Source organism: Sprattus sprattus (genome assembly GCF_963457725.1).
Source record: "Sprattus sprattus genome assembly, chromosome: 3".
NCBI classification, from domain to species: Eukaryota; Metazoa; Chordata; class Actinopteri; order Clupeiformes; family Clupeidae; genus Sprattus; species Sprattus sprattus.
In genome coordinates, this window is record NC_137922.1 from 34,024,168 (window position 1) to 34,049,509 (window position 25,342).

The 25,342-nt window shown below is 41.3% G+C and overlaps 2 protein-coding genes across 2 annotated transcripts in view; one reads left to right on the plus strand and one right to left on the minus strand.

The window, feature by feature from the left end:
* Positions 1 to 14,667, plus strand: part of polr3a (polymerase (RNA) III (DNA directed) polypeptide A) — a 41,613-nt gene extending 26,946 nt beyond the window's left edge. The window contains exons 20-32 of the mRNA XM_080834682.1: positions 297 to 467; positions 1,851 to 1,964; positions 2,731 to 2,766; positions 3,556 to 3,642; positions 3,739 to 3,821; positions 6,351 to 6,521; positions 7,438 to 7,531; positions 11,590 to 11,682; positions 11,867 to 12,031; positions 12,894 to 13,058; positions 13,165 to 13,296; positions 13,526 to 13,658; positions 13,769 to 14,667. Of these exons, the coding sequence (XP_080690808.1) occupies positions 297 to 467; positions 1,851 to 1,964; positions 2,731 to 2,766; positions 3,556 to 3,642; positions 3,739 to 3,821; positions 6,351 to 6,521; positions 7,438 to 7,531; positions 11,590 to 11,682; positions 11,867 to 12,031; positions 12,894 to 13,058; positions 13,165 to 13,296; positions 13,526 to 13,658; positions 13,769 to 13,914 (1,590 nt within the window). The 3' untranslated portion in view covers positions 13,915 to 14,667. The remainder of the gene's footprint in view (positions 1 to 296; positions 468 to 1,850; positions 1,965 to 2,730; positions 2,767 to 3,555; positions 3,643 to 3,738; positions 3,822 to 6,350; positions 6,522 to 7,437; positions 7,532 to 11,589; positions 11,683 to 11,866; positions 12,032 to 12,893; positions 13,059 to 13,164; positions 13,297 to 13,525; positions 13,659 to 13,768) is intronic.
* A 2,230-nt stretch (positions 14,668 to 16,897) lies between these two features.
* On the minus strand, positions 16,898 to 24,994 carry qrfprb (pyroglutamylated RFamide peptide receptor b; the record flags this gene model as incomplete). Its single annotated transcript, XM_080835448.1, has 6 exons — positions 16,898 to 17,292; positions 18,708 to 18,805; positions 18,893 to 19,128; positions 23,252 to 23,313; positions 23,751 to 23,909; positions 24,643 to 24,994. The coding sequence occupies 6 exons, from the start codon at positions 24,992 to 24,994 to the stop codon at positions 16,898 to 16,900; spliced, it is 1,302 nt and encodes a 433-aa protein (XP_080691574.1).
* Between the last annotated feature and the right edge of the window lie 348 nt (positions 24,995 to 25,342).

Sequence of the window (25,342 nt, forward strand, 5' to 3'; positions counted from 1 at the left end):
ATATGATGAAATGCTGAATAATACCTCATAAGGATGGCAGTTAGTAGAGACATCACCTTTTTTATTTGGACCTGAATCTTGATGGCTATGACTGTCGTGCCATAATTGTGTTTCTTTGATAAAGTATTAGCAGTATATTTAGAACCTTTTTGATTATTTACGAAATATTTTATAAGAATATCTATAGTTATATTTTTGAAGAAACCCATCATTGGCATCTTCTGTATTATTGTGAGATGATCATGTGCAATCCTGTTAAACATGCATGTTTATATTTTCGCTCTCTTGGTCTTCAGAGGCGTCTGGTGAAGTCCCTGGAGGACCTGTGCTCCCAGTACGACCTGACGGTGCGCAGCTCCACAGGTGACATCATCCAGTTCATCTACGGGGGCGACGGCCTTGATCCCGCCGCCATGGAAGGAAAGGATGAGCCACTGGAGTTCAAGAGGGTCCTTGACAACATCAGGGTACTTTGAGTCACATGCCGCCATTACACCCCCATCACATTCACCATCTACGCTGCCGCCTTTCAAGCCATAGCACACAAGGCAGGGGGAATACCATCACTGCTGGAGGCTTAAGTGCTTCTCTAGAGGTCATGTTGTTGCATTCGATTTGTCTATTCCAACACAAATTATCTTGCAAAAAAGATAGAGGTGGACTGCAGAATGACAATGAAGGGAGACCTTGAAGAGAGACCTTTGTAGTGCACAGTAGAATTTGCACCAAAAGGGGAGAGCGTTCAGGTTAGGAGAGAGACAGAGCTGTTTAAAACTTCTACTATCGTGGGATGACCATCAATTAGGAAGGACACAGTGATCTTCCTCCAGGTCTCAAAAGAGACGCTTTGCTCAAAATAGGCCACTGGCGAATTCGAGTTGACAGTCCATGTATTTCAAATATTCAGCTCACTCCATGTGTCCCTTTGTGTCCAGAAGGTTGCTGTCTTTTTAATTAGGCCACTGTTGTTTTTTTTGTTGTCGTTTTTACCCCCGTGGTCCCTGTCGTTGTTACTGTCGGGTCAGTTTTCGTGTCAGGGATTGAAGGCTGACCAATTTACATTTAGAATTATTCGTTTAGCAGACACATCTATCCAAAGCGACTGCAGTGTAGTACTGGTATACTCTTTTATCAGCCTGTGTGCTCCCTGGATATTAGTGATGCCGGGCCAACCCATAACCTGCAGTCTGGGCGGGTTCGGGTAAGATTACTACAAAATATGGCAAAATCGGTCGGGTTAGGTCAGAAAAGCTACAAAGCAGCATATCGACTAAGTTCTAAACAACCAACAGAAAAAGACAGCTTTGCGCCAAAATGTGTGCAGAAGGCTAGGCTATGCATAAGGCTACCAGAGGAATTTCCAATAATTACATTTCAACCAGAGTTCTTTCGAGCACACACACGTAACGGAGAGGTAGAGGGGCAATTTGCTGAATTGGACAAAATGTCAATTTGCATTAGAATTGCATATTGCGCCTTTAAAGATTTAATCAAAATGTCCTTTTTAAGCCAACATTGAAATTCCAGACTGACATTGAAACAGGTGCTGCTGTTTAATGAGAGAGGCTGTTCTGTGTGTTCAAGGACACGATGTCTCTTCACTCTCTTCATCTATTGCAAGCAAGTCTGTGAAGACTCATTCTCTCCCTCGTCTCGGGGGGGATCTAAATGTCATCTGCCGTAAAGATGGCATTGAGTAGGCAATCTAAATCGGCTCTCTTATGTTATTGATTTGAGATGTATGGATTAGGTGTCTCTTTCAATCCCAGCCTTGAGCTCCTCACAAACTATTTTTCCATTCAGAAAAGGTTGATGCATGCTAAGTTTGTCCTCCCCTCTCGCCACCCCAGTCTGTGTTCACGTGTCCAGACGAGCCGGCCTTGAGCAGAAATGAGCTGGTGCTCACCGCCGAGTCCATCATGAAGAAGACCGAGTTCATGTGCTGCAGAGACACCTTCCTCGACGTGAGTCAGCAACCCTCTCACCCCCAACACACACACACACACACACACACACACACACACACACACACACACACACACACACACACACACACACACACACCCCCCACCACTCTTTGCCACTGTGATGGCTGTGAGACAGCCTGTAGCATTCAATTAATGTTTACCATTTACTGCATTTTATATACAGTATGTCTTCATGACAAGGTCTTTCTTCCTCAAGCACAGGATTTTGGTGGTCCGCCTCGTTATCGTCCTCCTCCTTGTCTAGGGTCATCTGAAGGCAAACTCACTTTCTGCCTGTCTTGACTTAAATTACTCTGAGGTCACGGCAGTCTAATGGAGGTCGCGTTAGTCTAATTTAACATCCCCTTATCTTGACATTTTGATCTTAGTGCAGTGTGTCTGAACTGTGTGGCAGTGAGGTCTTCCTTTCAGTTTAAATTTGAGAAAAAGACGGAAAGAGAATATTTATGCAAGTCCTCATGTGTGTCTGCAACCTACACACACACACACACACACACACACACACACACACACACACACACATACACACACACACCTGCAAGAACAGATTCAGAGCGTCAGCAGATTATTGCTTTATCGTTGTAATATTCATCTGAACTACAATCCTGGTTTACTTGCTTTCAATTAGAAAGGGGAAATGATTATAGATTAAATAATAGGAATGTAAAGAGATCTCGCTCCCTCCAGTGTGGAAGATGTAACAAAGCCATTACTGAGTTACTTGCATCTCTCCTGTTTGAAGGCTTTAACTGAATCTGGATGTCCGAAGTACCTCGAGGTACAGTACTTTCAGCATGTGTGTGTTAGTGTGATATTGGTCTGGACCATTTGGGAAACATTTTGCCTGCTTGTGAGATTTGTTTGCCTGCAAACAAATAACAGCACTTTCCGCCAGTGGTGCGAATACAGTGGAGGGACTATCTCAGAAAACATCAGCTTTGTTGGGCAGAGATGAGATTTTTTGTTGTCTTTTTCCATGGGTATTTGCAGCTCTGATTGAGTGTCTTGTTCTCTGGTACTGACACAAGTGTTGACCATAGTCGGGGAACATTAAAAATGAAATACAAGAAAATACTTTTGGAAAAATGGTCTGCAGTGTCTTTTTTTTTTTTTTTAACCTTTTATATGCCTAGAGAAGTGTATATAATGCTTTGTTTTGTTGTTGCTGTTTTTTTTAATGATTGTCAAACACATTTAAAGTCTTATTCTTAAACACATTTTTAACCTGCAAAGGACAGGTCCATTTTAGTGCTGTGTTGATGTTGTGGTTCAGATTCATTTTCAATGTTCATTGTTTTTCAATGGCTTGTTGCAGGTTTGGGAACTTTGTTGTGTGCTGACGCACGCCTCAGTCTCTACTTACCACCTCTCTGTCTGCCTTACTCACAGTTTTAAACACGTTCTTGTTGATGTTGTTGGAAACTGTCATGCAAACTGAGTGCCTGGATGTTAACCGGAATGCATTCTGAAAAGTGGAAACCGCTAATAAATGTCTATCAAAAGAGGCTGAGCTCAGTCTCAAGGTTAAACGGCTTAAAATAACCTTTTTTACCTTTACGCTTACCAGGAAATAAAGAAATTCATTAAGAGCGTCTCCGACAAAATCAAGAAGACTCGTGACAAGTACGGCATAAACGACAACGGCACCACTGAGGTAACTGAGCTCCTCTGCCTAAGCCCTTCTACTTTAATCTTCATCCTCTGTGCAGGCATATTGATTGTGTGTGTGTGTGTTTCTGTCAATCTGCAGCCAAAGGTCCTCTACCAGCTAGACAGGATCACTCCCACCCAGTTGGAGAAGTTCCTGGAGACATGCAGAGACAAGTACATGAGGTAAATAATACATACTCTTCTGCGTAGAGACCAAGAACATGAGGTAAATAGTGCATATTCTTCTGCGTAGAGACCAAGTACATGAGGTAAATAGTGCATATACTTCTGCGTAAAGACCAAGTACATGAGGTAAATACTGCATATTCTTCTGCGTAAAGACCAAGTACATGAGGTAAATAGTGCACATTCTTCTGCGTAGAGATCAAGTACATGAGGTAAATAATGCATATTCTTCTGCGTGAAGACCCACACAACCCCGCCCCCAATCTCCCTCTGCTGAAGTCCTCTAGACGTCGTAGTGGCTAGTGACGGCCTTAATGTTACCATGAAGGTAATGAGTTGTAAACACAGTTTTTGACTTAAATTTAAACACCTAAATGTTCCTTTTTACGTGTTACCTCAACAAGTGGAGGTTTTATGTTAACATGTTTAGATAGGTATTTCCCACCGCAAAACAGCTCAGAATGTATCATTAGCCGTCTCTCTCGTCAACTTTCACTAATGGAAGCGGCCACAGTTGTCCAGTCAAGAAAGGGCTCAATTGCTAATAATAATAATAATACATTTTATTTGTATTGCACTTTACATCATACAAATCTCAAAGTGCTACATATACATATAAAACAACAACAATGAACAATAATTAGCAGAAAGCTTTTGAAAAAATATACGTTTTTAGGCCTTTTTTAAAAACGTCAGTAGACTGTGGGGCCCTGAGATGGTCAGGGGGGGCATTCCACAGCCTTGGGGCAGCAGAGGAGAAAGCCCGGTCACCCATGGTGCAGAGCTTAGTTCTGGTGGCTTGAAGGGTGTTTGCGGATGCAGAACGGAGGGAGCGTGAGGAGGTCTGGGGGGAGAGGAGTTCCCTGAGGTAGGGGGGTGCATGTCCGTATAGGCATTCGTGGGTGAGGAGGGAGACCTTGAACTCTACGTGCGTTACAGTAGTCAAGTCTGGAGGAGACAAAGGCGTGGACAAGCTTCTCTGCATCTGCCAGGGTGAGTGATGGACGGAGTTTGGCAATGTTCCTGAGGTGATGGAATGAAACCTTGCAGAGGTGTTTGATGTGGGTGTCATATGTCAATTCAGCATCCATTTTAACACCCAGGTTGGTAACTGATTTGGAAAGAGAGATGTTTTGGCCAGAGAAGGTAATGCTAGTGATGGTGGAAGAGCGGAGCTGATGTGGTGTGCCGACTAGTATGGCTTCCGTTTTCAAACTGTTCAGCTGTAGGAAGTTTACCTTCATCCACGCCTCAATCTCCTCCAAGCAGGTGGTCAGAGTGGATGGTGGCAGAGGTGCAGCAGAAGTGGGTGTTGTCCTAATGTAGAGCTGTGTGTCATCAGCATAGCAATGGTAGAAAATCCCATGCTTGCTGATGACATTTCCCAGGGGGAGCAGGTAGAGGGAGAAGAGGGTGGGGCCCAGCACAGAGCCTTGAGGGACGCCGCAGGTGACGTTGTGGGTGTAAGATTTTGCACTGCCCAAGGCGACGTGCTCAGTTCTGTCGGTTAGGTAAGAGGTGAACCAGTTTACCTCTTACCTAAATTTGCTATTGTAAATTGAACTTGTATTTTTGTTGTGTTGGATGGCATGGACATGAAAGTGAGTAACATTAACCTTGTGGTCAAATATAGCTCAAATAGTTGTCAACTTAGCCACCAGCAACAGTAAGTACAATTTGGTGTACGTGTTTGATGGCAGATTTGAACAGTCCGGGCCTGCTCCTGACACTCCAGCAAATATATATTTGTATATTTCCATAAGAACAGATTGTTTATCGTATAATGCATATAATGTAAAAGCTTAAAATTGGTCCATTATTAAAATCAAATATAATCAAAACCTATATGCACTATTCATGCAGTTCAATCACATTTTCAAAATATTGTCACTACAGTGGCTTTGAGAAACAACATTTAGCCCACTTTGTAGAAACTACCAAAATGTATCAGTAAAAATATATATATAAAAAATGTTCGGTCCCTATCTCCTAGGTCTAGTGTGTAGGTTTGCTTGTGTGTGCGCATGTATGTTTGTGTGTGTGTGTGTGTAATCAGCTCAGTCATCTTAAAAACGTTATGTCCAGTTGTGTTATCAGCAGCTTGCAGCAAATGGCTTGATTGGTCTGGTCTGCCATGTTTAATTGATTTAACCAAGCACACGTCATGTATGTTTGTGATACATGATCCAGAAAAAATGTCACACCAATTAATTTGGATTAGTTCAAATCTCTGAAGCATAGCTTATTCATTTAGTAAATGCAAAACAAAAGCAGGCCTTTTTGACAGGAAAAGGGTCTTAACATTTATGATAAGATAAGATATGTTTACAAGCATAAGTGTTATCTATATGAGATTTATAGACCCTACTTTGTTTTTATGGGCAAAATCAGTCTGAGAGCAATATCCAAGTAATCGATTGAGATTGTATTCATCTTCTTATCCAGAAAGGACACACATACCTCTTATGTCATAAGGTCTCTGCAGTATGACCTCTTGCTGACCTGTGTGGTTTGTCCCCTGCTCAGGGCTCAGATGGAGCCAGGCTCGGCGGTTGGGGCCCTCTGTGCCCAGAGCATTGGGGAGCCGGGCACGCAGATGACCCTCAAGACCTTCCACTTCGCTGGAGTAGCCTCCATGAACATCACCCTGGGTGTGCCCCGCATCAAGGAGATCATCAACGCCTCCAAGAACATTAGGTGGGTGTTCTCAAAGCACCGTCTTTGTCAGTGCAGCAAGGAACGTATATAACATGTCTTTTCTCCCAAGGACTGGTAACTTGTGTGGCAGCCCCCTAGCTGGCAAACTTAATCAATTTGGCAGTGTGTTGAATGGTCGATGCCTGTCCAATCGGGTGGGATTACCAACAAATTGGTGCTGTTGTCAGGATGTTACAAATGGTGTCTTGGTGGCTCTCGTGAAGATGGTATTACTATTCATAAACAATTGCACCCACATTTATTCGGCGCCCACTAACAAGGTAAGGTACCTACATTATTCTGGTGTCCATGTGAGGCTGGTGCCAATTGTACCTACACAACTAACCTTCAAAATGCTACTTTTCCACTGTAGAAATACTCAATAATACTATGATATTGGATATAGTTCTGTGTACAATTTCAGGATAACCAGTATGACTTGGATACTTGATACTTGGATAATCAGTCTGTAAAGCACTATTCAAATGGTCTATTTCTGTTTTATGTAACGTGTTGTATGAGTAGTAGGCTTAATGAAGGGCGTATGTTTACATATGTGAGGATCTTAGCAGTACACACAGACACACCCACAAACACCCCCACACAGACACAGACACAGACCTTCACGTGCTGAATATGTCTTATCATTCAGTCTGATTGATCTCCTTTCTCTGAACAGTTGATGTTTATTGAGCTGACCTAATGATCAAGTCTAACCAATCAGCTGTTCAGTTTCCTGGATATCCGATTGAACCCTGGGGCCACAATTAAATCGAACATGGCCCGTTAACGTCAAGCCAACATTAACTAGATTAGCAATATGTGGAAGCTTCAGATGTGTGTGCTAATGTGTTTTATTTCTGTCTCCTCGCTTCCCTTCTCTGTTCTCCCTCCGAATCCCTTCCTCCGACAACAGCACTCCAATTATCACTGCACACTTAGACGTGGAAGATGACGCTGACTTTGCCCGTCTGGTGAAAGGCCGTATTGAGAAAACGCTGCTAGGAGAGGTAAAGTATCTATGAAGCTTACAATCTTTCCAAAAAGATACTGGTCTGGTTATGTAAGCAAATGCCAAAGTGCCTGAACGTGTTGCATTCATAGTTCAGGAGTTTGGTATGTCATCAATGTTCATCTGCTTATTGCATCCACCACCCAGTATTTTGATGTTTAAGTGGTAGGGTAGTTGATAATATCGTAAAGAACCATAACAATTGTTCAACAACATAAGATCAGTTCAAGCCAAATTATTCAATGCCAAATGTAACATGTAGCAATTAATTTTAAACCCAATCATTAAAACAAGGAGGTCAATGTAATGTTTATCCCTGGTGTCAATGCACATATTTCATGCTCATGATTGAAAACTAAAAGGACAAGGATTGCTTCCTGAGTAGGGATGAGAACCGATAAGATTTTAACGATTCCGGTTCCTTATCGATTCCTGCTTATCGAACCGATTCCTTATCGATTCTCTTAACGATTCTTATAAATGGGTAAGGGGTGAAAAAAGAGCACAAACGGGTTTTTTACATTAATGTTCTTTTATATAAATTTTTAGAATGTTTACATACACATTTAAATAAAACTTACATAACTTAAATAAATGTGTTCTGTTTAATATAAACGTTCGTAAAAATAACAATGCTCCTTCCTTTTGTAAAAGGGTATATTTTTAACTGAGCTGCCAAAAAAATGTAACTAGCAGTGGCAAAGACTATTTACAATTTTAGTGCAGAAAAATTTGCATGTCTGCCTTCTCTGGGAGGATACGCTCAGGGCTAATTGTGTCTCCAGCTTGACTGTATATTTTCTTGTAGGTTGCTTGGTTGTATTGCTATTATGCTTAACGCTTCTAATAGCAATGTAGAGTCCACTACAAACACAATAACGTACTGAAACATACTTACTTGTATCATGTACAAACTAGGCACTCAGTATATTTAACACTTAGCTATTGCTGCCACTGAATTGGCTACGAGAAATGTATCAATATCGAACTGTCAAACTGAGGGAGCTGCACGCGTTATTATTAACAGAGTCTTTTGTACAGCCTAACCCTACCCTACAACCAACAGAGGGGAGGCAAGCACTGCCCCTGCCTCTAGCCAACGGCTGAAAATAGAAGATTCTACAGTTAAGCTAGCCTAGTTATGTAAGTTATAGATAATATATGACAATGTCCAACATCGCCCATTCTGTTAAGCAATTCAATGCTAAGTTTAGTTATGGTTAACACGAAAACGCAAACGTTTGCTGATAACACACGAGTAACACCGTTATGACTTATGATAAAACATTTTGAGGAGTTTACCTTGGCAAGTTAGGGATGAAGCGCCGACGTTAGTTGAGCTGCTGCTGGCATCGAAAACATGACATTCTTGTAATTTTATATGTGTGCTCAAGTGCTTATTCATGGTAGATGTACTTCCTCCTAGGGCTGGGCGATTTTTCGATTTCGATTTTAATCGCGATGTAATTTTTTTCTACGGTTTTAAATGAGACGTTCGATTAGACTGCGCCTTCAAAAAAAAAAAAAAAAATCAATGTTTTCACAGACCCGCGAATACAGCGCCGCACGTAGCCCATGGGCGTCACGACAATGTAATTGGGGGGGTAGAAGACCCCCTCACTTTTCAAAACAAGTCGTTTCGACCCCCCCCACTTTTGCAGTCAAAATAGTGCGTGCGTGACTGCTGGTCTACTAGTCCATTATTCTTTCCATTGCTTCACAATTAAATCCGTTCAACTTTATCAGTGGGGAATACCCACAGCAATATAAATCCACTCCGCGTTTTCCTGGTGTACTACGCAGCCTCATCACGCACGCAGATTCAACTGTCATTAATGTTCATTCATTCTCTGATTTGATCGGAGCGTCGCGCTAGAAGCAGACCACAGAAATGGACATACGGATTTTTTTTTCGAAGAAGAGGAAAGTAAGTCAGAGTTGCCCAAGTTTTACCTGTAGTGGACAATTAAGGACCACCCAATGGACATTATCTGGCTATAATCGTATTGTTATTGCCATAACAACCGTGAGCTAATCTGGCGTTAACGTTAGCTAGCTAATGGCAGTTTTTCTAACGACAGCAGCGACTAAACACACACTCACCAAAGAAGATTTTTTTTTTTTTTTTTTATGTGTCACTCACTTGTATACCTCTCTTTGACTCACACACGAAAGATGATGTCAATGCCACAAATAAAATGAACATTGGTGTGCTGGGCATGCTGTCAAGCTTTGCCATGTATGAAAACTATTTCCCCTACGTGAACCGTTTACTTCTGGCAGCTTCCATCCTTAAAGGCACCCAGTGCAACTTTATGTAAACATTCAATGAAAAATAAACATTCAATTTCTAGTCTTTTTTACACGTAGTAAGTTTCAATAACTCCATACCATTACATATCGACATTCAAGGAGCAAAGATGAGACGTCGTTGTGTGGTGAGAACTGAACGAAAATCGTAAACAACAACAATCGCCGGCGGGGAGAAGTCATTTTTCCATTAACTGGAAGCCTGCTTTATTTATTGTAGGTTACAAAAAATAAAAAAAATGGCTGCGATTGTTGTTGTTTTCGATTTTCTATCAGTTCTCACCACACAACGACGTATCATCTTTGCTGCTTGAATGTCGGTATGTAATGGTATGGAGTTATTGAAACTTACTACGTGTAAAAAAGACTAGAAATTGAATGTTTTTTGTTAAGCCTCGAAAGTTGCCCTGGGTGCCTTTAAAGACTTTGGGTTTCAATACACATTTGGCCATTTCTGACCTGAACAGTCATACTTTAATGAGGTGGTCAGTTTGAATGTAGCCAACATAATTATCAGGCCACCAAACCTATATCAATTGTGAATTTGATATGCTGATAACATGATTTACATCTCAGAGAAAAACATGGTAAAATGCACCAGAATGCGGGTATTTGCATGTACGTTTTTCAAAAAAATTTGGGGTGATTTTGTTCATATCGTGATATAAAATCGAAATCGAAAATTTTTGGGGGAAAAAATCGAAATATAACTTTTTCCCATATCGCCCAGCCCTACTTCCTCCCTTTGAGGAAATACATTTTTTACAGAGGTTACAAGTGACCGTGTTTGCATCCGTTCGGGTGAAATAAAGTAACACTTTAGATCGCTTCTGTCGAGTTGTCATTTCTGCTGCGGTCTGATTATTATTAAGAGTTCGCGCATGCGCAAACGGCACATAGACCCGTTAACAGACCCGGTTATGAATTTGGCTAACGATTCCAAAGATTCGGCTCATTGGGAACCGGTTCTAAACAAGACCCGGTTCTCGGTTCCCATCCCTATTCCTGAGTGTCTCTATATCACAATGTTTTTCACTTCTGTTATTTGGGTTGTGGAGAAATGGTGGTGTGAATGAATGATCAGTGAGTCAAGGATTTGTTTTTTTTCTGTGAATTGTTTGCTTTTCTGGGAACAAGTTGTCTTTGTTTTTCCCTTATCACATTTACACTTCTCGACAGTCTACACATTTATGTTGGGTTTATTTTCACCTCACTCCTCTAGGGTTTAACTTAACTTAAAGGGTTTTCTTCACTGGGGTGAGGTGAAAATAAACCCGACGTAAATGTGTCGATACAAATATGCCTCACGTCCTTAGTTGAATTGAGAAGGATGATCAGAGGATGGAGGGATGGGATTTTTCAAACCTGAAAATGTGACTCACATGAACCGTGCAGATCCATTAACAAAACAGTAATAGAACACAGCCTTATCTTCGGTGAACGGAGTGTTGTATTTTACCTTCAATTAATGGAGGCAAGACCAATCAGAGAGAGTTTAGAGGAAACAAATTGGAAATACTTGTGTCTCACTGGCTGGTATGTCAGGTATGTCAATTCTTCAATTGATGTGGATACAGTCAGTCAGTGAGAGGTAAGACATGGATATATGCCAGTGAAGAGGGTTGAAGGACAAATAGCCACCCATGCTGAGCTAGGAAAGCAAGATAAGTTAATGGCGATGTAATGTAGCATCTCCTGATGCTAGTTTTGCCCTTCTCCTCACGCCTCTGTTCCCACCTCGTTCAGATCTCGGAGTACATCGAGGAGGTGTTTCTTCCAGATGACTGTTTCATCCTGGTGAAGCTCTCCCTGGAGAGGATTCGGCTCCTGCGACTAGAGGTGGGACCTGTTTTTCCTTTCTTTCCCCGTTTGTTTTCTCTCTGGCTTGCTTGTTTTATGTTTTACTCTCCCTCTGAATCGTTCTTTGATACTCCTCCTGCCTTTCTCTCCCAACCCACGACACCCCCACCTCTGCTAACTCGATCTCTTCCTTTCCTCTCCTGCCCCCCACCCCCCCGGCCAGGTCAATGCGGAGACGGTGCGTTACTCTATCTGCATGTCCAAGCTGCGGGTGAAGCCCGGGGACATCGCGGTGCACGGCGAGGCGGTGGTGTGCGTGTCACCGCGGGAGAACAGCAAGAGCTCCATGTACTACGTGCTGCAATCACTCAAGCAGGACTTACCCAAGGTAACCGAGCACCGCTGCCATCCAGTCGAAACCAAACAACACCACAGCCCTATGGTTATGTTGTGGAAGTAACCGCTGTGCTATCCATCTTTCAGGGGTGGTGTGGAGAGAATGAAGATCAAGGGGGTAAATAAATCCCTTGTGTACGTGTAATGATCAGTCTTCCAGTTCCAGGCAACTTAAAAAAAAAAAGCTGCTCTATGGCTAATTGCGCGAATGTGCAAGTGAACTTCATATACATTGAAAGGCTGAGGGTGTTTGAAGGTGAATTTGTTTTTCGAGTGAAATCAAGGGCATAAAAAAACGTTAGCCAGGGAAAGTTTAGAGTAAAGAAATCTGCAGCAGATTGGGTTATGTTTGTGTGGGCCGCTCAGGAGCCAATGAGGTGTAAACATCAAAGCTCAGGAGCCAATGAGGTTTAAACATCAAAGCTCAGTAAAACTCCCCCATCCTCTGCTGAGGCACAACAGCATGTCATTTCAGGAAGTGAAGTGTCCTTGTGTTGATTGCAAATTTAGAATGTGACAATGTATACACATGGGACTGTATGTATGTCTCTTGTTTAGATGTGTATGTATGAGAGACTGAGCGGCTCTGACTCTGAGAGACTGAGACTGAGAGGTGTGTGTGTGTGTGTGTGTGTGTGTGTGTGTGTGTGTGTGTGTGTGTGTGTGTGTGTGTGTGTGTGTGTGTGTGTGTGTGTGTGTGTGTGTGTGTGTGTGTGTGTGTTAATATTTCATGTTTATGTGAGTCTATGTTTGGACTGACTGTGGGAGTACACTGTAGTTTAGGCCCCAGGGGTCCTCAGCAGGCCCTCTCTCCAGCATCTCCTCTTCTCCCCCCCGGCCTCCTGCTGGGTTAGGTGGTGGTGCAAGGGATCCCTGAGGTGGCCCGCGCCGTCATTCACATTGACGAGGCGAGTGGCAAGAAGAAGTTAAAACTGCTTGTGGAGGGAGACAACCTCCGGAGTGTCATGGCAACCCATGGCGTGAAAGGCAGCAGGACGACCTCCAACAACACCTATGAAGTGAGTGAACTCAGCATCATGCGTCTCATCTGAAGCACCCACTTCAGTGTGTACACAACAGACAGAATTGAAACAGGGCGATGACCGTCCTATTGATCTGTTCCAGGTTGAGAAGACCCTTGGCATAGAAGCGGCCCGCACCACCATCATTAACGAGATCCAGTACACCATGGTCAACCACGGCATGAGTATCGACCGGAGGCACGTCATGCTGCTGGCTGACCTCATGTCATATAAGGTGTGTGTGTGTGTGTGTGTGTGTGTGTGTGTGTGTGTTTGTGTGAGCTGGAGAGTTGGTTCTCTCATGTAACTTCAAGCTTACCTCATTGTTCTGTTGTCGTAAAAACACAACAAGCAGTCAAGGATTATAGGTCATTTTATATAATTACACCTCATTTTGACATTTGACTTTCTCTGTCTGTGTGTGTGTGTGTGGCTGTGTTTCTGTTGTTTTGAACTATTTAAAGGGAGAGATCTTGGGAATAACCAGGTTCGGCCTGGCTAAAATGAAGGAGAGCGTGCTGATGCTGGCGTCCTTTGAGAAAACAGCCGATCATCTGTTCGACGCAGCATACTTTGGACAGAAGGACTCTGTTTGTGGTGAGAAAGCTCATCCCCTTCTTATTTCCAGTCCACATTAAGATAAAATGCACAAATTTAAGACTTAAAAAAACACTTCCCAGATTAAGTATTTTTTTATCTTTCTCTAGGTGTGTCCGAGTGCATCATCATGGGCATCCCGATGAACATTGGCACCGGCTTGTTCAAGCTGCTTCACAAGGCCGATAAAGACCCAAAGCCACCCCGCCGACCGCTGCTTTTCGACAGCCCAGAGTTCCACGTCCCTCTACGATAAAGATCCAAAGCCACCCCGCCGACCGCTGCTCTTCGACAGCCCAGAGTTCCACATCCCTCTACGATAAAGACCCAAACCCAATCCGCCGACCGATGCTCTCCGGCAGCCCAGAGTTCCACATCCCTCTCGTCACCTAGGAAGAAATCTGGACAGCCTTTGGTTCGCTCGCTCTTGTGAAGTCCGGTGGGAAGGTGTCGTTCCAAACACCTTTTTTTGCTGTGAAGATTGTGACACATCCGATTCATCAGAATTTGACCTCAGTACTGACTCTGACAAAGTCACTCTTTTTCTGTTTTGTTGCAAGACACACATTTCATTTCTCACTGTGTGCCTTTATGGCCTGAGTTATTGCACATTCTTGTGCAGTATGTTTTGAGTTAGTATCATTTTTAAAAGTAACAAGCTTGCAGTATCTGCTTGTAGAATTTTTGGTATGTGCCTCAGCCAATTATGTAGAAAAACTGTTTCTATATTGGTAAATACATTTGATGCTCCTGATGGTGTTTTTCCTCCAGACTGGATGGATGCAATTGTCCTACTAATTAAAAATTCAGGTTTTTTTTAGCTCTAGTCTGGTTTTGGAGATTTTCCTTACTTTCTCAGTCAACCTCCTATTGATGTGCAGAGGAAGTACGACTACAGCATGACTTCTCTTATGTTTTTTTTTTTCATTTGTTCTTTTTCATCTGTATATAAACATATAGCCTATATATGGTCGTGAGTAAAGTGTTAATAAAGGAATGTCTATCTGGAGCAACATTTTATGTTTGAGTTTCATTAGGCATTGTTTACAACAGCAGTGTTTACTTCTGTGCCTTCAGGTCGCTTCGAAGCCTTTTTGTTGCAAAACCTAATTATTTTCTCAGACACGATTCACTCAGGGCATGAATCATCAGGCAATGTCTCCACTAAATCTGGCATTTTCTGTGTCATAGGCCACGCCTCCTGGCTCTCTACTCAAAGAGCATCGGTGTGCCCCAGATGGTAAAATCTGTCTTACCCAGGGGTGGTAGTGCTTTCGAGCTAAAAACAACAGTATCATGTGTACAGATGGCATATGGGATAGAGCCAGCTCTGACTTCATGCAAGGTGAAGAATCTGGTGTGTGTGTGTGTGTATTATGAAAACCGGAGTCCTCTCTAATCTTTCCCATTCTTCCACTTCACTGTCTTCCAAAGTGCTTCAGTGGTGTGTGCACCACAGTTTTCCTGCAGCCTTCGGAAACTACTTAAGGGGCCGAGGTGCAGTACCTTTCAGTCAAGTTCAGTTTCATAATTGGCATGGTTGGTTAAGGCCTTCATAGTTGGTGAAATCTTGAAGTGCCCTACGGTGTGTTTACTTTTTTCTGCCCTGAAGTGAAATATCGCTTTCTGTAAACTTCAGTGAACAAAGAAAGTGAGCCTGCAACCCGCTAAAGGTTCCCTTTGGCAATTAGTTAAGCAGGTCAATAGCGGATCCTAAAAGAGCAAACTCGGCTCAAGTGGCCTGCAGGTTAATGTTGAGACCGGTAAATTGTATTAATTGCAGTTCCATAAGGTCTTATAAATTCTTCACCATTCCTGCCTTTGAAGTCTGGTGTTGTGTGGTTCTGCTGTATTCTGAGCTGTAGTGCTTCTGCATAATTTTAAATATCCAGTGAACCATACATTATTTTCAGTTTTCTTTTCAGGGAAAAGATTTAACAACTTATTTTATTGAACACGCAAATATATTTTGACCAAGGATACAATATGATGCAACAAATGATTTAACACTTTAACCAAAAGATGAATTATGTTATACATTTCATCATCTGCATCAGCAGGTACACCTCAGCAATAACTGCGAGATAAAATTAATATTTACATCCATGCCAGTCATAGTTGCTATCTTATACTGTATTGTATGCAAAGACAATGCAGAAAGAAATACTTTGTTATTTGCCTATTGATGCTATTTAGAGAAGTTGTGGCCATGGTTCAAAAGTTCAAAAGAAGAACAGTAAAAATGTCTTCAGTAACCAGCACTTCAAAGCAAACAACACATGAAAATATATTTAATCAGGTACGTTCAACAATACAAAAATATAACCTCTGGGTACAACTTTTACAATCTATCTGCCATTAAAACTAAACTAAGACGCAACCAGAGAGCATCACAAAGCAACAAAACATTCATTTTTCTTGAGTCTTATCTCCCACAAACACCAGAATTTACAAAGAATTAGTTCGAACCTCGAATCCAAATTCGTTTGAAGGTTGCTCTAAGGCCGAGATGGTATAGGGTTGGCTACCTGAGCCTGAAATGAGACCTTTCATTGGCTTACAGTGGAAGCTGTTTCTAGCCTTTCATTTTGTTTCACAAACTACCAAAAAAAAGCTTCCACGACCTTCAAAAATATATTCTGTGGACATCACCCCAGACCAATAATAGAATCTTGTGAATCATTCATTGTTCACAATGGGTTTTTATTCTTTTCTCCAAGCCCTTTTTTGCTCTGTGGCATCCAAAATGCCATGTTGACATTTATTCCTCAAGCAAGCCACAGGATTATCCAAATCCTCAATATCTTTTGGCACATCATTTGGAACTCCCTTCAGTTTTTAAGCATTACCAGGTTCAAGCAATCCCAACTCTTCGGTCTGGGCAAACACCAACCAGTCAAAGAAGTACTCTGGAGTTTGCAGTTTCTGAATTGACTCATTTTACAGGTGAGAATTTGTTTTACGTCATAGTGATCAACAATTAACGTACGTTATGCCATGCATGCTCCTTGGGAACTGAATGCATGACCTTTGGTGTTCTTCACTGAGGAGAACTCAAATTCAGGTTCCCCATGGTGTACCCAATCTCATTAATACCATGCAGGTGGACCCAATCTCATTAAAACCAAGCAATAATGCTTTTCCTTTGAAGTTTCAGTAAAGCTAACGTTGCATTCATACATAAATGTCTACACCTCAACGCTTCACTGCAGAGTGGGAGCCAACCACACGCCTGTGTTTCATTTAGTATGAGAGATGTTGGAGGGTAGTTCTGAGGTGATGCCAGTGATCTTGACCGCGGGGAAAGCTGAGCAGGTATCGGTGTTAGATGAGGACGAACCCCCGTTAGCCAGGTGCTGCCGGGAGCTGGCGTGGCCTACGCTGTTTCCCTGGGAAGGCCCCCATTTGAGGGGCTTGCTGAACTGCACGCAGTGGTTGGGCCTGTTGCTGGCATCGACCTGGTGGTTGGGCTTGCGGAGGCACGCAGAGAGTGTGGAGAGGCAGCTCTTCTTGAAGTTCTCGTTCATGAAGGCGTAGACAATGGGGTTGTTGAAAGAGTTGAAGAAGCCAATGGCCTGCACCACCGCAATGATCATGTTTATGGTGACCTCATCGTAGTGTTTCTCCAGGTCGTCTAGAGGTAGGATGAAAATGCATGAGAGATGACATGATGACAAAAATTCTCCAGCCTTGAAAAAGGCAGCATTTGTGAGAAAACGGTTCATTTGAACTCCTGAATGTGCTACACTGCCTGGACAACTTCTTGACTTGTGTTTTCCTAGCACTACCACAGCAGGGGCTTCCCTCACTTCAGAGAGCACCTCCCTTCCTAACTTGCACTTCTACTAGTACTCAACTTGCACTTACAGTAGTTACATTCCTGCACTTTTTTTCTATTTCTTATGTAAAATAATATTTATTGTTAGACTAGGTCTGTATTGCTCGTAGCTTGATTGTTCTCTCCCTTGTACATCACGATTGTACGTCTCCCTTGTACGGATAAAAGCGTCTGCAAAGTGCCATTCCATTCGACCACAATTAATTGCATTTTAATCACATTTTCCCTCTTTTCAAATAAGCGCAAGCCATGACATTGGCAAAGTTACTCATATTGGCCAACATTAGGTAGCGGTTTGCATCAACAAGAATCAAATCACTAGCTCATCATTCCATCAAGAGCATTCTTACAAATGCACCATGATTGATAATACAGCTGGTCTCAAATACCTTGACGCTAACGAGATCAGTTAATTAGGCCACAGAGGACAGAAATGAAGGATAAGCTACACCTATAGTAGCCAAGTGACAATACTTTAACATTGTAAGCTACACCTACAGTAGTTTAGTAAATACCTCAACATGAGAAGATACACCTACAGTCTAGTGAATGTTGCATTTGCTGGGTGATGGTACACTTAAGCCGGCTGTTTCTGGTACCACAAACTGTGAGGCTAGTGTAACTGCCTTGTCTTTGCAATACTTTCAATAAGGGCGTGTGCTGCCATGGCATATTTTTGTATATTTTTATTTTTATTTTGTATACGGGATCTATTAGCTTTTCCAGGGTTTCCCTGCAACTTTACAAGGCCCAAAGTACACACCAGAGGGAGTATCTCCCTCCCACAGAAACTACGTTTTCTCAGCTGCCTGAGATGTCTGGTTGGAATTCTAGCCTTTTCCCTTGTTACGTTCCACAGGACACAGGAGCTCTAACACAGTGTTTCAGATAGAGGATGACCAGAGATGTTGAGTATGAGAAAAATTATGTGTTTTTGGAATATTGAAACATGTAAATCGATTACAGTGGACTGCAAAAATAAGTATGAATATTTAAAGGAGCATAATAAGTGAAGGGGGACTCTTCAAGAAAAGTGGTAAGTTAACTTGAAAATGTAAAAGGAAATGTAATTTCCTGTTCACTTTAAATGCTAAATTGCAGAGAAAAAATATCTTACTTATTAGAATAATTATGATGATCATGAATTTGTATTTGACTATCTCTATTCATTTAAAGATAAAACATAATTTTAGAGACTGAACCACACTTACTGTATTCAAAGAGCATGTGAACTGTATGAAATGGAGCCCAACAAATGGTGAAAAGCAGCACAATGGTGATCATCATTTTGACAGCCCTCTTCTTCTTTCTGTTCAAAAACACGAAGACATGGAGTTTCACATTGTTTCACAGCAACAACAAAAAACAGCCACTGGAAAGCATCTCCTTGGCTTACCTTGAGATCTTGTTCACCTCTCTATGGTTCATAGTACTGAGGACCGACGAGTCGCCCACACGTTTGCGGATCCACAGCTCGATGCCGATGCGCGTGTAGAGGAACAACATGGCCGCCAGGGGCAGGAGGAACAGCGCCACCATGATGAAGGTGGTGTAGACCTGCCGCTGCTTCAGTGACTGCCAGAGCTCCTGACAACATACGTGGTGCTGCTCGTACACAAAGTCATACTTCACCTGCAGGGGAGAAACAAACCAGGTGTCTTTTACAGATTAATGCTGGATCACTCTTAAATATTTGACAAATGTTTGTTCTTGGTTTGCTTGTTTGTCTGTTTTTTTAAAATGCGGATAAACTGCCATTGGACACATTTGAGACTTCTTACCCTAAAATGTTACCCCAGTAAAACAAACTCCTTGCTATTTAAATTATTGCAAGAAAAGTTAATTTCCATGGAAATGAAGCAAGGTGAATACATGTGTTGAACAACACATACATTTTGGTAACGCATTATAATAAGATGTGTTAATAAACCATTTACCAAATAGTTACTTAGATATTTACAAGCCCTCACAAGACAATAGATAACATCAGAAGATTACTTCCACATAGTCCATTAAGATACTTAAAAAAAATGTATGCTTAATTCATGCATGTCAAACATGTTTAGTAATGGTAAGGCCTTGATCAATAAAGATGTCCACAAACCCATATACATTTACAAACATATAGATCATTATTATATACTGTATAACATTAATATGGAATGATAAACATACAAACATAGAGGAACAATATTAACAAAAGATAATCATAAACAGCATATAATTAGCAGCTGATTGACTCGTGCATTTACAATGCCTTTTTTATCAATTAATTTAGTTGTTTTGCACACTTCCAATCTAAAGTGATTACTATTTATGCGTTTATAAACGATGAATAAACATCAATTGCCAGTGAATAACCACACAATACAATGTAAATTAAATGAATATTTCACTTTCTTTATTACAAAACAGTGATTACAAGACCACAAGTTTAAACACAGACACAATGTATGATATCAAGCCTTTAATAAGTTTTGCCTTGCTTTGAAAGCGTTTCAGGTTAGCATGTGATGTGCAAATTATATATATATTTATAAAAACTTTTTCACTGAATGAATGTATGTCTTTTATCCAGAATGGAATCTGAGCCTGAGATCACTAAATGTTTTGGCTACTCTGTTAAATTATAGAAAAACCATCACCACATTTGACACTGATTGAGTCTATTAAATGTCTAATCTGGTCTTGTCTAGCAACAGGGCTACATAAACAAGCCAATTTACCCAATTTAAATCAGCCTTCCATAATTTCCCCTTCCAAATGAGCAGTAGCTCATCCCCTGGATTATTATGAATGTCATTTAGACATTTTGTGGAAAAATCATTGAGCACATCCTTCCTTGGTTGCTGTTTTTGAGCTCAGTGTACTTACAAACCACTGAGGGGCAACGATGGCAAGCTCTGCTATTGTAGCATGGCTAACAGTTTAGTGGTGATCCACCCCCCTCCATCTCGCAGGCAGCAGCCATAGATTTTTACTCTGTTGAAGGCCTTCAGACTTATATGACCTGATATCATACATTGTGTCTGTGTTCAAACTGTATGCAATTGATGTTCATTCATCATTTATAAACATATAAATATGAATCGCTTCAGATTGGAGGGGCTGCAAAAAAACGAGATTAAAAAAGGCATCTGCTAATTGTATGCTGTTAATCATTATCTTTCAAAATGACGAGCTATACCCTTTTAAGTTTATACAGGTTTTTGAACACCTGGACATCTATTGACTATGGCCTTACCATTAATAAACAAATAATACAAATAAATGTGTGTTATGCATAAATTATAAACTCTCCTCCTTATAAGCAATCTCCTAATGTAATGTCTTTTATGGTCTTGTTAGTGTGCTTGCCCGAAGGGAAGCACAGTATTGTTCTTCATAAGTTTTCTTTATTTATTCTCCCCGTTTTTCTTGCAGCTAACTACGCCTCGCCCGATTGAGATAGAGACGCCGTTCAAACACCGAAACGTCCGGCCTGATCCGGTGCAACCTGCTATATCTTTTCGTGGCGATACTCCTTGTCACTCCTTTTTTATTCCTCTTTTTCATCCCCTTTTTCCCCCATAGACTTGCATGGCAGAACTGTGGGGCATTATGACATCATAATAGGCTCATTAAACTGGCTTGCACCTGTGCTTCACTGACACCTGCGCCAAGGAACCTATTCTCTCTGTTCCTCTCCATTCAACTGTATAACTAGGAATATTAAGAGACACCTTCCATACCAGGGCTCTACAGTGCGAGTATTTCACTCGCATAAATAGGTACGTGCGAACTTGAAAAACTTGTATTCCCAATACCGTATAGTTAGCTATCCTAGCTGTGTTAAGCAGTGCTATCCTAGCTGTGTTAAGCAGCTGTAATATCTGAGTACGGGGCTAAAGGCTAACTAACACTATGTAACGGGAGTATCCACTGGCAGTTTCAGCTAGCCGTAACGGGGGATCATTTTCCTTAATTCAAGTTGTGAAGTAAACCTGTGAAGTATTTCATGAATTTAGTTGTGTGAATATAGTGAGCTAAGGCTTGTATTCCTACTACGATAACGTGAGCTATCCTAGCTGTACGGGGCTATGCAAAAGTAGCTTATACTGAAAGAATGGTTAACTTGTTAGCTCACCAGTTTATTTTGTTGCTAATGTGGTTGGAGAGGATTAAGCGTGACCGATAGCGTGAGTTAACATTAACCCGTGTCCTGGGAGTAATGATTCATGAGAGACCTTGAATCATTAGATTAACTGTAACGTGAGCTATCCTAGCTGTACGGGGCTATGCAAAAGTAGCTTATACTGAAAGAATGGTTAACTTGTTAGCTCAACAGTTTATTTTGTTGCTAATGTGGTTGGAGAGGATTAAGCGTGACCGACAGCGTGAGTTAACATTAACCCGTGTCCTGGGAGTAATGATTCATGAGAGACCTTGAATCATTAGGTTAACTGAAAAACGTTTGAGGATGTACCTGGACACAGCGTAGCTGTTGTAGTGTGCTCAGTTTTCGAAAACTAGACTGAAACTAAGAAGGATAACTATGACTAAATGTGACTAAAATAGCTGCCAAAATTAACACTGAGATAGGGGACCCCTTAATCTGCAATTCATGGTTGTTAGCTCTAATCAGATGTACTAACTAGGCGTATAAGAGAAGACTAACTTTTTATGCCATCGAACACCAATAACTACAACTTATTTGACAGACTATAAACCAATGTGATACACGTGCTCTCTAGCTATACAGTAAAAGTGTTGCTTACGTTAGATACTAGACCTACAGTCTAACTCTAACTGCATTAAGTCTAAGATATAGGCCTATCTTACAATAAACTTTAAGTAAAGCTGGCTAGGTAACCACATTCATTTCAACAATTCACTTAGCTCAGTAAGTCAGTATAACGAAACTCTGGAACTATTATGACCAAATGTAACACACTAGACCCTTTCACAATAAACAAGCAAACAAACAAACAAAAACAGAACAACAAAGATACCCTCATATGTCTAAACGTCAGTGGAGCCAAAATATAATGGTTGAGCTTGGTTGCTTGCTAAAATATATTGGAAGAAGGCCCCACTACACTGATTGAGTAGATGTAAATACATGTTAATTCATAGGCACTTGTTCTCTCTGTCATGGCCGCAACAGAGCAAGCACACTCTCGCAGTTCGTTCACGAAACGCATTCTAGTTAGATCTTATCAACCATTTGGTAGGAATAGTCCTTTTATTGTCTTTTGCTATTGTATGACTAATAACCTGTAGAAATGCTTTGTAATGGATATTTTAATTTCACAAGTTGTTGTGACATGGTGTGCAATGAAATAACTTATTTTGTATTCAGAGAAGTTCTCTGTGCTAAGAGCTCTTCAGGCTTGCTTTCTGTAATTAGATTAGATACTGTGCTCTTTCATGGAAAAAGGTGGAAAAAAATATTTTACTATACATTAAAATATGGTAATAATGACATGAACCTTTTTGTTGTCTCTAAGATGAATAGCCCTGCCATTTTCCCAAGACCATCCATCCATCTATCCATCCATATGGTATGACTCAGTTGGTCTCTAGATACTTGCTTTTGAAAGGGTTTCAATTTGCTGCTAAAACCACATAATAAATGGCCAGCAAACCAAGGTAATGCTTGTGGAGAACTGAAAGAAAACCTTCCTCTTTCATGTCAAGCACATTATCAGAATTTGAATTTGTTATTTGAGAAGTGCACCATTAAGACCACGTCCCTGATCTGAGTTGCTGTCACCTCAAGCTGCTGCACAAACAGCATGGGGGAGCCCACAATCACAGAAGCTATCCAAACCAGGCCTGCAACACAAGAGCAGAGAACACTCATATTACAGGTTGATACACATTCAGCTTTACTGTAAGTAACATGTCAGCTTTGGCTCTGATTAAAAGATGTATGTTAAAAGCACTCCTGTTTGTTGTTGTTGTTGTTGTTGTTGTTGTTGTTGTTGTTGATGTTCTATGAGTGTGATTGGCATTGATTAAGAACAACTATAACAACCACAAAATGCTGTTGTCTGTGGTCATAAATATTGATTTCATCATCACAGAGGTGGGTTTTTAATTGTCATTTATGTGTCATTACTCTTGTCTGCCTAAGGGTTGCAGCTGTAGCTCTGGGCACTGAAAGTAAGCAGCAGATTGCTTTCATGATATTATGCTGGAATTCATTTTAGATTTAGTGGCAAAATAACACAAGAGCAGCCAAGAGATAGACTAAAGACAATCAGATGTACCTAACATTTTGTAGGCTCTTTTGAGAGTGTACTGTCTTCTCATTCTCAGAGGGTAAACTATTCCCTGGTATCTCTCCAAGGCAATGCAGGTCATTGTGAGGATGCCAGTCACGATTGCTGTTGTCTGGACGAAGGGGACAGTCTTGCACACTAACACACCTGTTGAGAAAGAGAGGGTGTTGTTCCAGGTCTAAGTCCACTACAATCATTATATACTGCATTCAAAACTGTAAAACAGCTTAACAATATTATTTTAAGTTGATATCCAACCACATTATGCCTTATGAGTTGATGGAAGAAAACTGTCTTAATACTGTATTAGGCAGTATTGCATAACTGCCTCCGCTATTCAATTTCACTATTTATTTATGATGTTTTTTTATTAACAGCAAAGGCGCCAACCTTTCTATTTGTCCCCGGTGCGGCCACTCTATGGACTTGATTCCCTGAATATGCAAATATAAATGCTTATATCATTAACTTATTGCGCCTTTATTATCGCTAGAACAGGGTCCTTCAGCGTTTGGTTCCTGTATCCTACACACATTGACCAATGATCAGCTAATCAAATGCTTGTTCCCAAGCATATGAGACGCAGCTCTGTCACAGTGCTCTTATGAAATAGCCTATGGAAAAGCATGCGAAGTTGATTATTGCTGTAAAAATGAAGCGTTATTTTAAACACATGTTTTTAAGTACTAGCAAGCCATGCGCCCTGTGCGCTGAGCGTATTATCCTACCTCAAAGCGCCTCTCCAAAACAATGGGTTCAGCTATTACGCACGTACCAGATGTCATCTATTAGTTGAACTTTCTATTTCATAAACATTTCATTAATTTGGCTTTAGTGCAAAGCTTTCATACTCAAATAATGAAGTAAATACAATCCTCACCTCCAAGCCACTCGGACGATATGTTTTGTAACAAGGTAAAAGGAACACAAAAGAAAGTGATGAGGAGGTCGCTCACCGCCAATGAGCAAATAAAAATGTTTGTTGCTGTCAGCATCGCACGTTTTCGAACAACAATGTAAACGACCAAACTATTTCCGATGAGTGCCAAAACAAAAATTACAGCATACATGATGACAAACGTGGTCTTCGCTCCTGACGGTAGCTCAGGGATGTACACGAGAGGTTTGATGTTGTAAGTCTCAATAAACTCCTGGCGAGAGAGGTTGTAGTACTTTAACATCTCCTTCAGTGCCTCCGGGGTGATTGTTGCCATTACAGTGGACGATGACATCCTTTTAAAGATTCAGATTGCAACAGCCAAAATTTAGTTAAAAAGAAATAACAGCGTTTTACATTTTGACAGGCGAGAGTCCGTTGAAAAACACTGCGTAACTTAAAGACTAGATGTGCCTCCAGCGTCCAGTATGCCGTCCGGAAAAAGCCTCATTAGTTCTGTTGAGCTTTGTGCCTTAGAACGTACCAATGGGCGTCTTCGGCGACTGACCGGAGTTGCTGACATCCCCTTTCAATCGGCAGTTGGTGTCGACTTTGAAATATCCCCTTTGAAGCATTCGTACCTGTGATTGGTGCACATCGATTGTACGGTCACTGAGTGTGAGTACATTTCAAATGCTCAAAT